At 42.5% G+C, this 13474-nt stretch overlaps 1 protein-coding gene across 2 annotated transcripts in view; it reads right to left on the bottom strand.

Moving 5' to 3' along the window:
* Positions 1 to 6196, bottom strand: part of ugcg (UDP-glucose ceramide glucosyltransferase) — a 43968-nt gene extending 37772 nt beyond the window's left edge. The window contains exon 1 of one of the 2 annotated variants that reach the window (XM_052458713.1): positions 6020 to 6196. In XM_052458713.1, the coding sequence (XP_052314673.1) occupies positions 6020 to 6120 (101 nt within the window). In that variant the 5' untranslated portion in view covers positions 6121 to 6196. The remainder of the gene's footprint in view (positions 1 to 6019) is intronic. The other variant, XM_052458714.1, reaches the window with a different exon arrangement.
* Between the last annotated feature and the right edge of the window lie 7278 nt (positions 6197 to 13474).

The raw sequence follows: 13474 nt of genomic DNA, 5'->3' as shown, positions 1-13474 counted from the left end.
TGGATCAACAACATTGTAGTGAGGTTGTCCTTTTGAACACAGAAAACAAGTTAAATGCAACCAATCAGCATTTTTTTTTTTGGTCCTTCTGTAGCACAGTTGGTAGAGCATGGCGCTTGTAACGCCAGGATAGTGGGTTCGATTCCCGGGACCACCCATACATAGAATGTATGCACACATGACTGTAAGTCGCTTTGGATAAAAGCGTCTGCTAAATGGCATATATTATTATTATTATTATTTTAAAAAACATGTTTTTTTTGTTTTGTTTTTTAACCTTTATTTAACCAGGCAAGTCAGTTAAGAACAAATTCTTATTTTCAATGACGGCCTGGGAACAGTGGGGTTAACTGGTCTAGGAACAGTGGGGTTAACTGGCCTAGGAACAGTGGGGTTAACTGGCCTAGGAACAGTGGGGTTAGCTGGTCTAGGAACAGTGGGGTTAGCTGGTCTAGGAACAGTGGGGTTAGCTGGTCTAGGAACAGTGGGTTAACTGGTCTAGGAACAGTGGGTTAACTGGCCTAGGAACAGTGGGGTTAGCTGGTCTAGGAACAGTGGGTTAACTGGTCTAGGAACAGTGGGGTTAACTGGTCTAGGAACAGTGGGGTTAACTGGTCTAGGAACAGTGGGGTTAACTGGTCTAGGAACAGTGGGGTTAACTGGTCTAGGAACAGTGGGGTGAACTGGTCTAGGAACAGTGGGGTGAACTGGTCTAGGAACAGTGGGGTTAACTGGTCTAGGAACAGTGGGGTTAACTGGTCTAGGAACAGTGGGGTTAACTGGTCTAGGAACAGTGGGGTTAACTGGTCTAGGAACAGTGGGTTTAACTGGTCTAGGAACAGTGGGTTTAACTGGTCTAGGAACAGTGGGTTTAACTGGTCTAGGAACAGTGGGTTTAACTGGTCTAGGAACAGTGGGTTTAACTGGTCTAGGAACAGTGGGTTTAACTGGTCTAGGAACAGTGGGTTTAACTGGTCTAGGAACAGTGGGTTTAACTGGTCTAGGAACAGTGGGTTTAACTGGTCTAGGAACAGTGGGTTTAACTGGTCTAGGAACAGTGGGTTTAACTGGTCTAGGAACAGTGGGTTTAACTGGTCTAGGAACAGTGGGTTTAACTGGTCTAGGAACAGTGGGTTTAACTGGTCTAGGAACAGTGGGTTTAACTGGTCTAGGAACAGTGGGTTTAACTGGTCTAGGAACAGTGGGTTTAACTGGTCTAGGAACAGTGGGTTTAACTGGTCTAGGAACAGTGGGTTTAACTGGTCTAGGAACAGTGGGTTTAACTGGTCTAGGAACAGTGGGTTTAACTGGTCTAGGAACAGTGGGTTTAACTGGTCTAGGAACAGTGGGTTTAACTGGTCTAGGAACAGTGGGTTTAACTGGTCTAGGAACAGTGGGTTTAACTGGTCTAGGAACAGTGGGTTTAACTGGTCTAGGAACAGTGGGTTTAACTGGTCTAGGAACAGTGGGTTTAACTGGTCTAGGAACAGTGGGTTTAACTGGTCTAGGAACAGTGGGTTTAACTGGTCTAGGAACAGTGGGTTTAACTGGTCTAGGAACAGTGGGTTAACTGGTCTAGGAACAGTGGGTTAACTGGTCTAGGAACAGTGGGTTAACTGGTCTAGGAACAGTGGGTTAACTGGTCTAGGAACAGTGGGTTAACTGGTCTAGGAACAGTGGGTTAACTGGTCTAGGAACAGTGGGTTAACTGGTCTAGGAACAGTGGGTTAACTGGTCTAGGAACAGTGGGTTAACTGGTCTAGGAACAGTGGGTTAACTGGTCTAGGAACAGTGGGTTAACTGGTCTAGGAACAGTGGGTTAACTGGTCTAGGAACAGTGGGTTAACTGGTCTAGGAACAGTGGGTTAACTGGTCTAGGAACAGTGGGTTAACTGGTCTAGGAACAGTGGGTTAACTGGTCTAGGAACAGTGGGTTAACTGGTCTAGGAACAGTGGGTTAACTGGTCTAGGAACAGTGGGTTAACTGGTCTAGGAACAGTGGGTTAACTGGTCTAGGAACAGTGGGTTAACTGGTCTAGGAACAGTGGGTTAACTGGTCTAGGAACAGTGGGTTAACTGGTCTAGGAACAGTGGGTTAACTGGTCTAGGAACAGTGGGTTAACTGGTCTAGGAACAGTGGGTTAACTGGTCTAGGAACAGTGGGTTAACTGGTCTAGGAACAGTGGGTTAACTGGTCTAGGAACAGTGGGTTAACTGGTCTAGGAACAGTGGGTTAACTGGTCTAGGAACAGTGGGTTAATTGGTCTAGGAACAGTGGGTTAATTGGTCTAGGAACAGTGGGTTAACTGGTCTAGGAACAGTGGGTTAACTGCCTGTTCAAGGGAAGAACGACAGATTTTGTACCTTGTCAGCTCGGGGATTTGAACTTGCCACCTTTCGGTTACTAGTCCAACACTCTAACCACTAGGCTACCCTGCCGCCCCATGTTAACTATGTATGCTGTGAGGAATGCACCATAAGCAATGTTTCAAGACTGAGCTTCACTCAGGCAGAGGCCTACAATTTAATTCCTACAGAAACAGGCCTCAGAGGAATGTACAGGAGACTGTTTATCACATGTATCCTTTATTAGGGCACTACTTTTGACCAGGCCCATTACACTATATAGGGAATAGGGTGCTATTTGTGACACAGTCCGTGTCACCTGGCATGGAGGGATGACATTCTGGAGATTACTCACACCCCTCCTGTTAGAACAGCAGGAGCTGAACAAACTAACAAACTACTTGTTTTGTCTTCACTTTCACTAAGGAAGCTTCGCTTCAAGTGTTTTCTGTTGTCGTTTTGTTTTGTTGCTGTGATCGTCTCTCTAAAAACATAGATGAACTATAGGCCCAACGATGGGTGGCAAGAAGCTGGGTCGTATTCATTCGTGCACACCGTAGCATAAAATGGTTTGAAACACAAAAACGAGTTCCTCCCGGTTTCAGTCTGCTCTCCTCCGTTTTAGTGAGTAAAGAAGACGACCAAACAACAAGGTAATTAAGTGATTGTCAGCAAGCCAAGAGGCCTCCCACGTTTGAAATCCATCCGTCTATAGCATAGAACAAGTTGGCCTTCTGCCAGTGATTTTTTAAAATTGTATTTCTCCTTTATTTAACCAGGTATATATCTCTAACCCTTTATTTAACCAGGTAGGCAAGTTGAGAACAAGTTCTCATTTACAATTGCGACCTGGCCAAGATAAAACAAAGCAGTTCGACACAAACAACAGAGTTACACATGGAGTAAAACAAACATACAATCAATAACACAGTAGAAAAAATAAGTCTTTATACGATGTGAGCAAATGAGGTGAGATAAGGGAGGTAAAAGGCAAAAAAAGGTCATGGTGGCAAAGTAAATACAATATAGCAAGTAAAACACTGGAATGAATGGTAGATTACATCTTGCCTGGCAACAACTAGAGGGGAATATTTAAAATACTATATAAAGAGGTAGGATTTCAGGTGCTTTCAGAAGATGGGCAGGGACTCTGCTGTCATAGTTTCAGGGGGGGAGCTGGTCGCACCAAATGGGGTGCCAGGACAGAGAAGAGCTTGGACTGGGCTGAGCGGGAGCTCACACCAAAACAGTTTAGTTAAGATGTAAAATTGTGTGACTAAGATCTCCTTGGCAAAAACTACTAAATTAAAAAGTATGTGGACACCCCTCCATCGACAAACATTGGCAGTAGAATGGCCTGACTGAAGAGCTCAGTGACAATCAATGTGGCACCGTCATAGGATGCCACCTTTCCAACAAGTCAGTTGGTCAAATGTCTGCCCTGTTAGAGTCTGGGGCTGTTTTTCATGGTTCAGGCCCCTTAGTTCTAGTGAAGGGAAATCTTAACGCTACAGCATACAATGACATTCTAGACGATTCTGTGCTTCCAACTTTGTGGCAACAGTTTGAGGAAGGCCTTTTCCTGTTTCAGCATGACAATGCACAAAGCATCTCGTGCACAAAGCGAGGTCCATACAGAAATAGTTTCTCCAGATCGGTGTGGAATAACTTGATTGGCCTGCACAGGGCCCTGACCTCAACCCATCAAAAAACTTTCAGATTAAATGGATGCCGACTGCGAGCCAGGCCTAATCGCCCAACATCAGTGCCCGACCTCACTAATGCTCTTGTGGCTGAATGGAAGCACGTTCCCGCAGCAATGTTCCAACATCTAGTGGAAAGTCTTCCCAGAAGAGTAGAGGCTGTTATAGCAGCAAAGAGGGGGGGACCAACTCCATATTAATGCCCATGATTTTTTAATGAGATGATGGACAATAAATTGTCCACATACTTTTGTAGTGCATATTAGATTCATTCTGACTATTTTGAGGAAGCGTAAACTGCCCACAGCCTCTCAAGATGGACAAAAAGTACCATTGTCGCTTTTAAACTCAAAAGATTCATGATTCTACACACCTCTCATTCACCATTGGGGAGCTTAGTGGAGCTGTTATCTGTGACTGACACATAAAGCAGTGCTTCAATTTCAAACAGTGTAATTGTTGATAGCTAAGCATACAAGATAATATTATTTATTGAAACCTTTGAAACAAGGTCACCCACAAGCATTTCGCTACACTTAACATCTGCTAACCATGCGCACGTGACAAATAAAATTTGATTTGATTTGATACTTGCGGCCGCAAACGACATGATTGTGAAGTGAATGAAATTGCTTGACTGCTTGCGCAATAGGATATCCTTCGCAAACTGCAGAAGCCACACATAAGATTTGTTCTAGAGTTCAAGTGTTGATCAGGAGGCAGGCGGAACATATTCTGGTGCTACAAAGCTGTGTCAATCGATAACATTCAATAAGAAATGTATTGCACTCATTCTTGCACCATATCAATCATTTATCAACATGTACTTTCCATATATGCTGCCTGATCTGATTTTTCTGCACACATGATAGACAGTTGGAGTACGGTATAAATTCTGCTGTAGAATTCCTTGAAACCAGCAAGTCAAACTAACGAATGAAATTAAATGACTCATTAGAAAAATCATGACTCGAGTCAGTCTACACTTCGCTATTCCTCGTTGGTGTGCCAGTCGGAGCTAGGCAACATGTCTGACCAGCTAGATGGTTGAACACCGCAGCTGTACCACCACCACAAGTCAGAAAGGTCTCAACGCGGTCACAGGTGCGTGGAAAACACTCCACAGCCAATTAACACAGGTGACCCGCCTATGTCTTCCCGTTAACAAACCGCGTAACACCGCCGTGTGAGAACACTAAACCTATAAAAAAAGGTGTAGTAATTTAACCTTTTTTAGTTTTTAGGAAATTATTTATTTATTGCCGATATGAATGATACGTTCATATATTTCGAAACCCGTAACATAACCAATCCTTTTCAACTTTCAGGACGAGTGTCGGAAGAACTTAAACGAACCCGAGCAGAAGAGACCATCAAATATGAACTAAAAGCTGTTATCGTCTGACTGGGGTACAAGATAACTAGCTAACTCAATAAATTAAACGGTGTAAATTGGGCTATAAGAACGTGTTAATTAACAAGTTATCGTCTAACTATCATCGTGACCATGTCAGAGGTGTTAAGTCAAACGACAAAAATACCATACCGACATTACCGATGTCTAAGCTGTATCACAGCATCAACTACATGTCAGCTAACGTAAAATCCGTAACAAAATAAACTGATATCCAATTGTGTCTGTGCCAGTAACGTTAGCTAACTAGCTAAATTACAAGGGAACGCTGAAAAACCAGTTGAGACAATAAAACAAAAAAAACGAAACAATAACGCGTTAGACAGTGACTAACAATTGAAGGGTATTCAAGAGACACATTACTTTACTTAGCTAGCTAAACATCGATTAGTTTACTAGCTATCATGTGAGAGCTTGTAATTTCAGTCTATCGACATAAATAGCTAAGCTAACGAGCTGACGTTATATTTGACATCGTGCTAACGTTAGCTTGAGACATACTTTCGCGAGCTAACGTAGTGGTGTCACTAGCTAAATTGATAGGTATAATACTTACACATAGACGATGGACATGAAATGCATAAACCAGAGTACCAAAAATAGAATGAATCCAAATATAGAGAAACCTTGCATGGCAAGATCCAGAAGAGCCATCATTGTGGCTAAGTTGCTCCGTTTAACAACACCGGCGGTGTAAATATCCAGGCGGACTGGCTGGAGTCCGGGCGGGGTATGGCACTTCCGCCCTGTCTTTTCTTCTTCTGTGGATTTTACATATGTCAGTTGGCAACCAACTTTACAGTGCATTGCCGCCACCATCTGGACTGGAGGGTGGTCTAAATCTAAGGAAACCTTTTCTCTTTTTTTTCTTTTAATTAAAAAAATGTAAACCATTATTTAACTAGGCAAGTCATTTAAAGAACAACTATTTCTTTACATTGACAGCCTGCCGATTCTGTTGAAAAATGTTTCTTAAACGGAAGCAAACGGAACAAAACGGGGATAAACATACCAGAATTTGTCCAATAGAAACTCTGGTTTGCAACTGTTGGACTAATGATTACACCCGAGATCAGCTAGATGCAGGCAAGAGTGTTCAAGGTGGTATTGAATGTGTCACTGTCTGTCACCTTTATTACAAAGAATTATCGCGACCTGTGAACCTACGTTGTAAACTTCCATTCATAGGCTAGGTTGTAACAACCTCATGATGGGTACAGGGAAAATTTGAGATTGACCATGAATCGGCTTTAATCAAAGTTTATTGGATGCGTATACAGTTTAGCAGATGTTATAGTGGATGCAGCGAAAATGTTTGTTTCTATCTCCTAACAGGGCTGTATAATGCTTATCTTACTATCTCCTAACAGGGCAGTATAATGCTTATCATACTATCTCCTAACAGGGCAGTAAAATGCTTATCTTACTATCTCCTAACAGGGCAGTAAAATGCTTATCTTACTATCTCCTAACAGGGCAGTATAATGCTTATCTTACTATCTCCTAACAGGGCAGTATAATGCTTATCTTACTATCTCCTAACAGGGCAGTATAATGCTTATCTTACTATCTCCTAACAGGGCAGTACAATGCTTGTGTTACTATCTCCTAACAGGGCAGTACAATGCTTATGTTACTATCTCCTAACAGGGCAGTATAATGCTTGTGTTACTATCTCCTAACAGGGCAGTATAATGCTTGTGTTACTATCTCCTAACAGGGCAGTACAATGCTTATGTTACTATCTCCTAACAGGGCAGTATAATGCTTATGTTACTATCTCCTAACAGGGCAGTATAATGCTTATGTTACTATCTCCTAACAGGGCAGTATAATGCTTATGTTACTATCTCCTAACAGGGCAGTATAATGCTTATGTTACTATCTCCTAACAGGGCAGTATAATGCTTGTGTTACTATCTCCTAACAGGGCAGTATAATGCTTGTGTTACTATCTCCTAACAGGGCAGTATAATGCTTATGTTACTATCTCCTAACAGGGCAGTATAATGCTTATGTTACTATCTCCTAACAGGGCAGTATAATGCTTATGTTACTATCTCCTAACAGGGCAGTATAATGCTTATCTTACTATCTCCTAACAGGGCAGTATAATGCTTATCTTACTATCTCCTAACAGGGCAGTATAATGCTTATCTTACTATCTCCTAACAGGGCAGTATAATGCTTATCTTACTATCTCCTAACAGGGCAGTATAATGCTTATCTTACTATCTCCTAACAGGGCAGTATAATGCTTATCTTACTATCTCCTAACAGGGCAGTATAATGCTTATCTCCTAACAGGGCAGTATAATGCTTATCTTACTATCTCCTAACAGGGCAGTAAAATGCTTATCTTACTATCTCCTAACAGGGCAGTATAATGCTTATCTTACTATCTCCTAACAGGGCAGTAAAATGCTTATCTTACTATCTCCTAACAGCAGCACTCCACTAATCAGACCTTCATGGTAGAGTGGCCAGGCGAAAGTAAAAGGCACATGACAGCCCCCTTGGAGTCTGAGACCATGAGAAACAAGATTCTCTGGTCAGATGAAACCAAGATTGAACTCTTTGGCTTGAATGCCAAGCTTCACGTCACAACTCTCTGAATGTGCTGAAGTGGCCCAGCCAGAGCCCAGACTTGAACCTGATCGAACATCTCTGGAGAGACCTCAAAATAGCTGTGCAACAACACTTCCCATATCCAACCAGACAGATCTTGAGAGGATCTACAGAGAAGAATGGGAGAAACTTCCCAAATACAGGTGTGCCATCACAGCCCGCTTGGGGTTTGTCAAAAGGCACCTAAAGACTCTCAGACCATGAAAAACAAGATTCTCTGGTCTGATGAAACCAATGAAGAATGGGAGAAACATTTATAAAAACCTGTTTTTGCTTTGTCATTGTGGGGTATTGTGATGTCATTGTGGGGTATTGTGATGTCATTGTGGGGTATTGTGATGTCATTGTGGGGTATTGTGATGTCATTGTGGGGTATTGTGATGTCATTGTGGGGTATTGTGTGTAGATTGATGAGGGGGAAACAAAACAATTTAATCCATTTTAGAACAAGGCTGTGACGTAAATAAACACATGGAAAAAGTCAATGGATCTGAATACTTTCAAAAGGCCTTGTAAATAAATAGTGTGAAAAACAGTATAAAATAAACAGCCCAGTATTAAACGTTTCTATAAGTTATACATGGTACATCAATCAGCATTGTGTGTGTGTGTGTGTGTGTGTGTGTGTGTGTGTGTGTGTGTGTGTGTGTGTTTTTTTGTTTCCTACTACAAGAGCTGGCTGTTAAGTAGTCTGATGGCTTGGAGAAGCTGTTTCTCAGTCTCTTGGTCCCCAGCTTTGATACACCTGTCTGCTAGATGCTAGCAGGGTGAACAGACCATGACTCAATGACTCAGGTGGCTGAGGTCCTTAATGATCTTCAAAGCTTTCCTTTGACACACGTTTTTTAAATGTCCTGGAGGGCAGGCAGTGTGCCCCCCGTGCTCAGGAGAGCCATTCGGTTGAGGACGGAACAGTTTCCGTGCCAGGCGGTGATGCAGTCCGACAGACGTTTCAGCAATGACTCACCCATGGGTTGATGTTTCAGCATTATCTCAATGAAGAGTTCTGACTCACCCATAGATTGATGTTTCAGCATTATCTCAATGAAGAGTTCTGACTCACCCATAGAATGATGTTTCAGCATTATCTCAATGAAGAGTTCTGACTCACCCATAGAATGATGTTTCAGCATTATCTCAATGAAGAGTTCTGACTCACCCATGCCCATGGGTTGATGTTTCAGCATTATCTCAATGAAGAGTTCTGACTCACCCATAGAATGATGTTTCAGCATTATCTCAATGAAGAGTTCTGACTCACCCATGCCCATGGGTTGATGTTTCAGCATTATCTCAATGAAGAGTTCTGACTCACCCATAGAATGATGTTTCAGCATTATCTCAATGAAGAGTTCTGACTCACCCATAGAATGATGTTTCAGCATTATATCAATGAAGAGTTCTGACTCACCCATGGGTTGATGTTTCAGCATTATCTCAATGAAGAGTTCTGACTCACCCATAGAATGATGTTTCAGCATTATCTCAATGAAGAGTTCTGACTCACCCATAGGTTGATGTTTCAGCATTATCTCAATGAAGAGTTCTGACTCAGGTGGCTGAGGTTGATGTTTCAGCAGTGTCTCAACGAAGGGTTCTACTCACCCATGGATTGATGTTTCAGCAGTGTCTCAACGAAGGGTTCTACTCACCCATGGATTGATGTTTCAGCAGTGTCTCAACGAAGGGTTCTACTCACCCATGGATTGATGTTTCAGCAGTGTCTCAACGAAGGGTTCTACTCACCCATGGATTGATGTTTCAGCAGTGTCTCAACGAAGGGTTCTACTCACCCATGGATTGATGTTTCAGCAGTGTCTCAATGAAGAGTTCTGACTCACCCATAGAATGATGTTTCAGCATTATCTCAATGAAGAGTTCTGACTCACCCATGCCCATGGGTTGATGTTTCAGCAATATCTCAATGAAGAGTTCTGACTCACCCATAGATTGATGTTTCAGCATTATCTCAATGAAGAGTTCACCCATAGATTGATGTTTCAGCAATATCTCAATGAAGAGTTCTGACTCACCCATAGAATGATGTTTCAGCATTATCTCAATGAAGAGTTCTGACTCACCCATAGAATGATGTTTCAGCATTATCTCAATGAAGAGTTCTGACTCACCCATAGAATGATGTTTCAGCATTATCTCAATGAAGAGTTCTGACTCACCCATGCAGCAATGTCTCAATGAAGAGTTCTGTTGATGTTTCAGCATTATCTCAATGAAGAGTTCTACTCACCCATAGATTGATGTTTCAGCAATGTCTCAATGAAGAGTTCTGACTCACCCATGCCCATGGGTTGATGTTTCAGCATTATCTCAATGAAGAGTTCTGACTCACCCATAGATTGATGTTTCAGCAATGTCTCAATGAAGAGTTCTGACTCACCCATAGATTGATGTTTCAGCAATGTCTCAATGAAGAGTTCTGACTCACCCATAGAATGATGTTTCAGCAATGTCTCAATGAAGAGTTCTGACTCACCCATGCCCATGGGTTGATGTTTCAGCATTATCTCAATGAAGAGTTCTGACTCACCCATAGATTGATGTTTCAGCATTGTCTCAATGAAGAGTTCAGTGGTTCGACTAGCCATGTGTGACATGTGCGCTTAGTTACAAGCCTGCTACTGGTTAACAGCAGGTCGGGCGAGCAGTATCCACCGTCATAATAGGGGAGAGTGGGGTAAGTTGAGCCACTTTTTACATTCAGTATCACTCGGTCAAAGAAAAGGAAATAGTATTCTGTCTAACAAAATAAATCGACATAAATACTGTATCTACATATGTGTCAGGATGTTGTGTATCCCGGGAATGTTTTAATAACATAGGTTGTCCTAACAACTGGTTTCCTGTCACAAATTACCCGGGTATTACATTGGGTCAGGGAGTTGAGTATAGGGACAGGGATAGTTGAGTATAGGGACAGGATATAGAGTATAGGGACAGGATATAGAGTATAGGGACAGGAAGTTGAGTATAGGGACAGGATGTTGAGTATAGGGACAGGAAGTTGAGTATAGGGACAGGATAGTTGAGCATTGGGACAGGATAGTTGAGCATTGGGACAGGATAGTTGCGCATTGGGACAGGATAGTTGAGTATCGGGACAGGATGTTGAGTATAGGGACAGGGTTGGTTGAGTATAGGGACAGGGAGTTGAGTATAGGGACAGGGATTTTGAGTATAGGGACAGGAAGTTGAGTATAGGGACAGGGGGCGTTGAGTATAGGGACAGGAAGTTGAGTATAGGGACAGGGGGCGTTGAGTATAGGGACAGGGAGTTGAGTATCGGGACAGGGAGTTGAGTATAGGGACAGGAAGTTGAGTATAGGGACAGGGGGCGTTGAGTATAGGGACAGGAAATAGAGTATAAGAACAGCGATAGTTGAGTATAGGGACAGGAAGTTGAGTATAGGGACAGGATGTTGAGTATAGGGACAGGAAGTTGAGTATAAGGACAGTGAGTTGAGCATTGGGACAGGATAGTTGAGTATCGGGACAGGATAGTTGAGCATTGGGACAGGATAGTTGAGCATTGGGACAGGATAGTTGAGCAGGACAGGATGTTGAGTATAGGGACGGGATAGTTGAGCATTGGGACAGGATTTTGGGTATAGGGACAGGGTTGGTTGAGTATAGGGACAGGAAGTTGAGTATAGGGACATGAAGTTGAGTATAGGGACATGGTTGGTTGAGTATAGGGACAGGAAGTTGAGCATTGGGACAGGAAGTTGTGTATCGTGACAGGAAGTTGAGTATCGGGACAGGAAGTTGAGTATCGGGACAGGAAGTTGAGTATCAGGACAGGAAGTTGAGTATCGGGACAGGAAGTTGAGTATCAGGACAGGAAGTTGAGTATCGGGACAGGAAGTTGAGTATCAGGACAGGAAGTTGAGTATCGGGACAGGAAGTTGAGTATCAGGACAGGAAGTTGAGTATCGGGACAGGAAGTTGAGTATCAGGACAGGAAGTTGAGTATCGGGACAGGAAGTTGAGCATTGGGTGTGGGTATATTGTGTATCTTAAATGTATGCCTACATTCAGATATACAGTTGAAGTCACTTAGGTTGGGGTCATTAAAACGAATTTTCTTGTTAACAAACTATAGTTTTGGCAAGTCGGTTAGGACATCTACTTTGTGCATGACACAAGTCATTTTTCCAACAATTGTTTACAGACAGATTATTTCAATTATTATTCACTGTATCACAATTCCAGTGGGTCAGAAGTTTACATTCATGGAAGACCACAGGCACAGTTCTTGTTAAGGCCAGAAGTGGCAGGCCAAGTAAAATATCAGAGAGGCAAAGGATGGTGAGAACGATCAGAAACAGCCCACAGACCACCTCCAAAGACCTACAACATCATCCTGCTGCAGATGGTGTCACTGTGCATCATTCAACAATTCAGCGCACTTTGCACAAGGAGAAGCTGTATGGGAGAGGGATGCGGAAGAAGCCTTTTCTGCACACACGCCACAAACAGAGTCGCTTGAGGTATACAAACGCACATTTAGACAAGCCAGCTTCATTTTGAAATAAGGTGCTGTGGACTGATGAAAGAAAGAGCGAGTTATTTGGTCATATTAAGGGAAGTTATGTATGGCGGTAAAAGAACACAGCGTTCCAAGAAAAACACTTGCTACCCACAGTACAGTTTGGTTTCCATCACGCTGTGGGGCTGTGTGGTCAGTGTCGGTACAGGGAATCTTGTTCAAGTTGAGGGTCGCATGGATTCCACTCAATATCAGCAGATTCTTGGGAATAATGTTGAAGAATCAGTCACAAAGTTGAAGTTACGCCGGGGCTGGATATTTCAACAAGACAACAACCCAAAAACCCTCCTCAAAATCTACCCGGGCATTTATGCAGAGTAACAAGTACAATGTTCTGGAATGGCCATCCCAGTCCCCAGACCTGAATATCATTCAGAATCTGAGGGATGATATGAAGTGGGCTGTCCATGCTCGGCAACCATCAAACCTAACTGAACTGGAGATGTTTTGTAAGGAGGAATGGTCCAAAATACCTTCATCCAGAATCCAGACACTCATTAGAGGCTATGGGAAGCGTCTAGAGGCTGTTATTTTAGCAAAAGGAGGCTCTACTAAATATTGATGTGATTTTTTTGCCCAAATTTATGCTCCTGTCTAATTTTGTTTATGATGCATATTGCACATTTTCTGTTAATCCAATAAACCTCATTTCACTACTGAAATATTACTGTGTCCATCGGTTATACGATAGATCAAAATGAAATTGCTGATCCAAACACCCAATTATTTATAAATGTAAATCATGGAAATTGTCAGGGGCTGCCCAAACTGTTTCGTACGACTGTAATTAGGAATGTACTTTAGCAATTCTTGTAT

Source organism: Oncorhynchus keta, chromosome 12, assembly GCF_023373465.1.
Source record: "Oncorhynchus keta strain PuntledgeMale-10-30-2019 chromosome 12, Oket_V2, whole genome shotgun sequence".
NCBI classification, from domain to species: Eukaryota; Metazoa; Chordata; class Actinopteri; order Salmoniformes; family Salmonidae; genus Oncorhynchus; species Oncorhynchus keta.
This window is presented reverse-complemented; position numbering and strand designations above follow the sequence as displayed.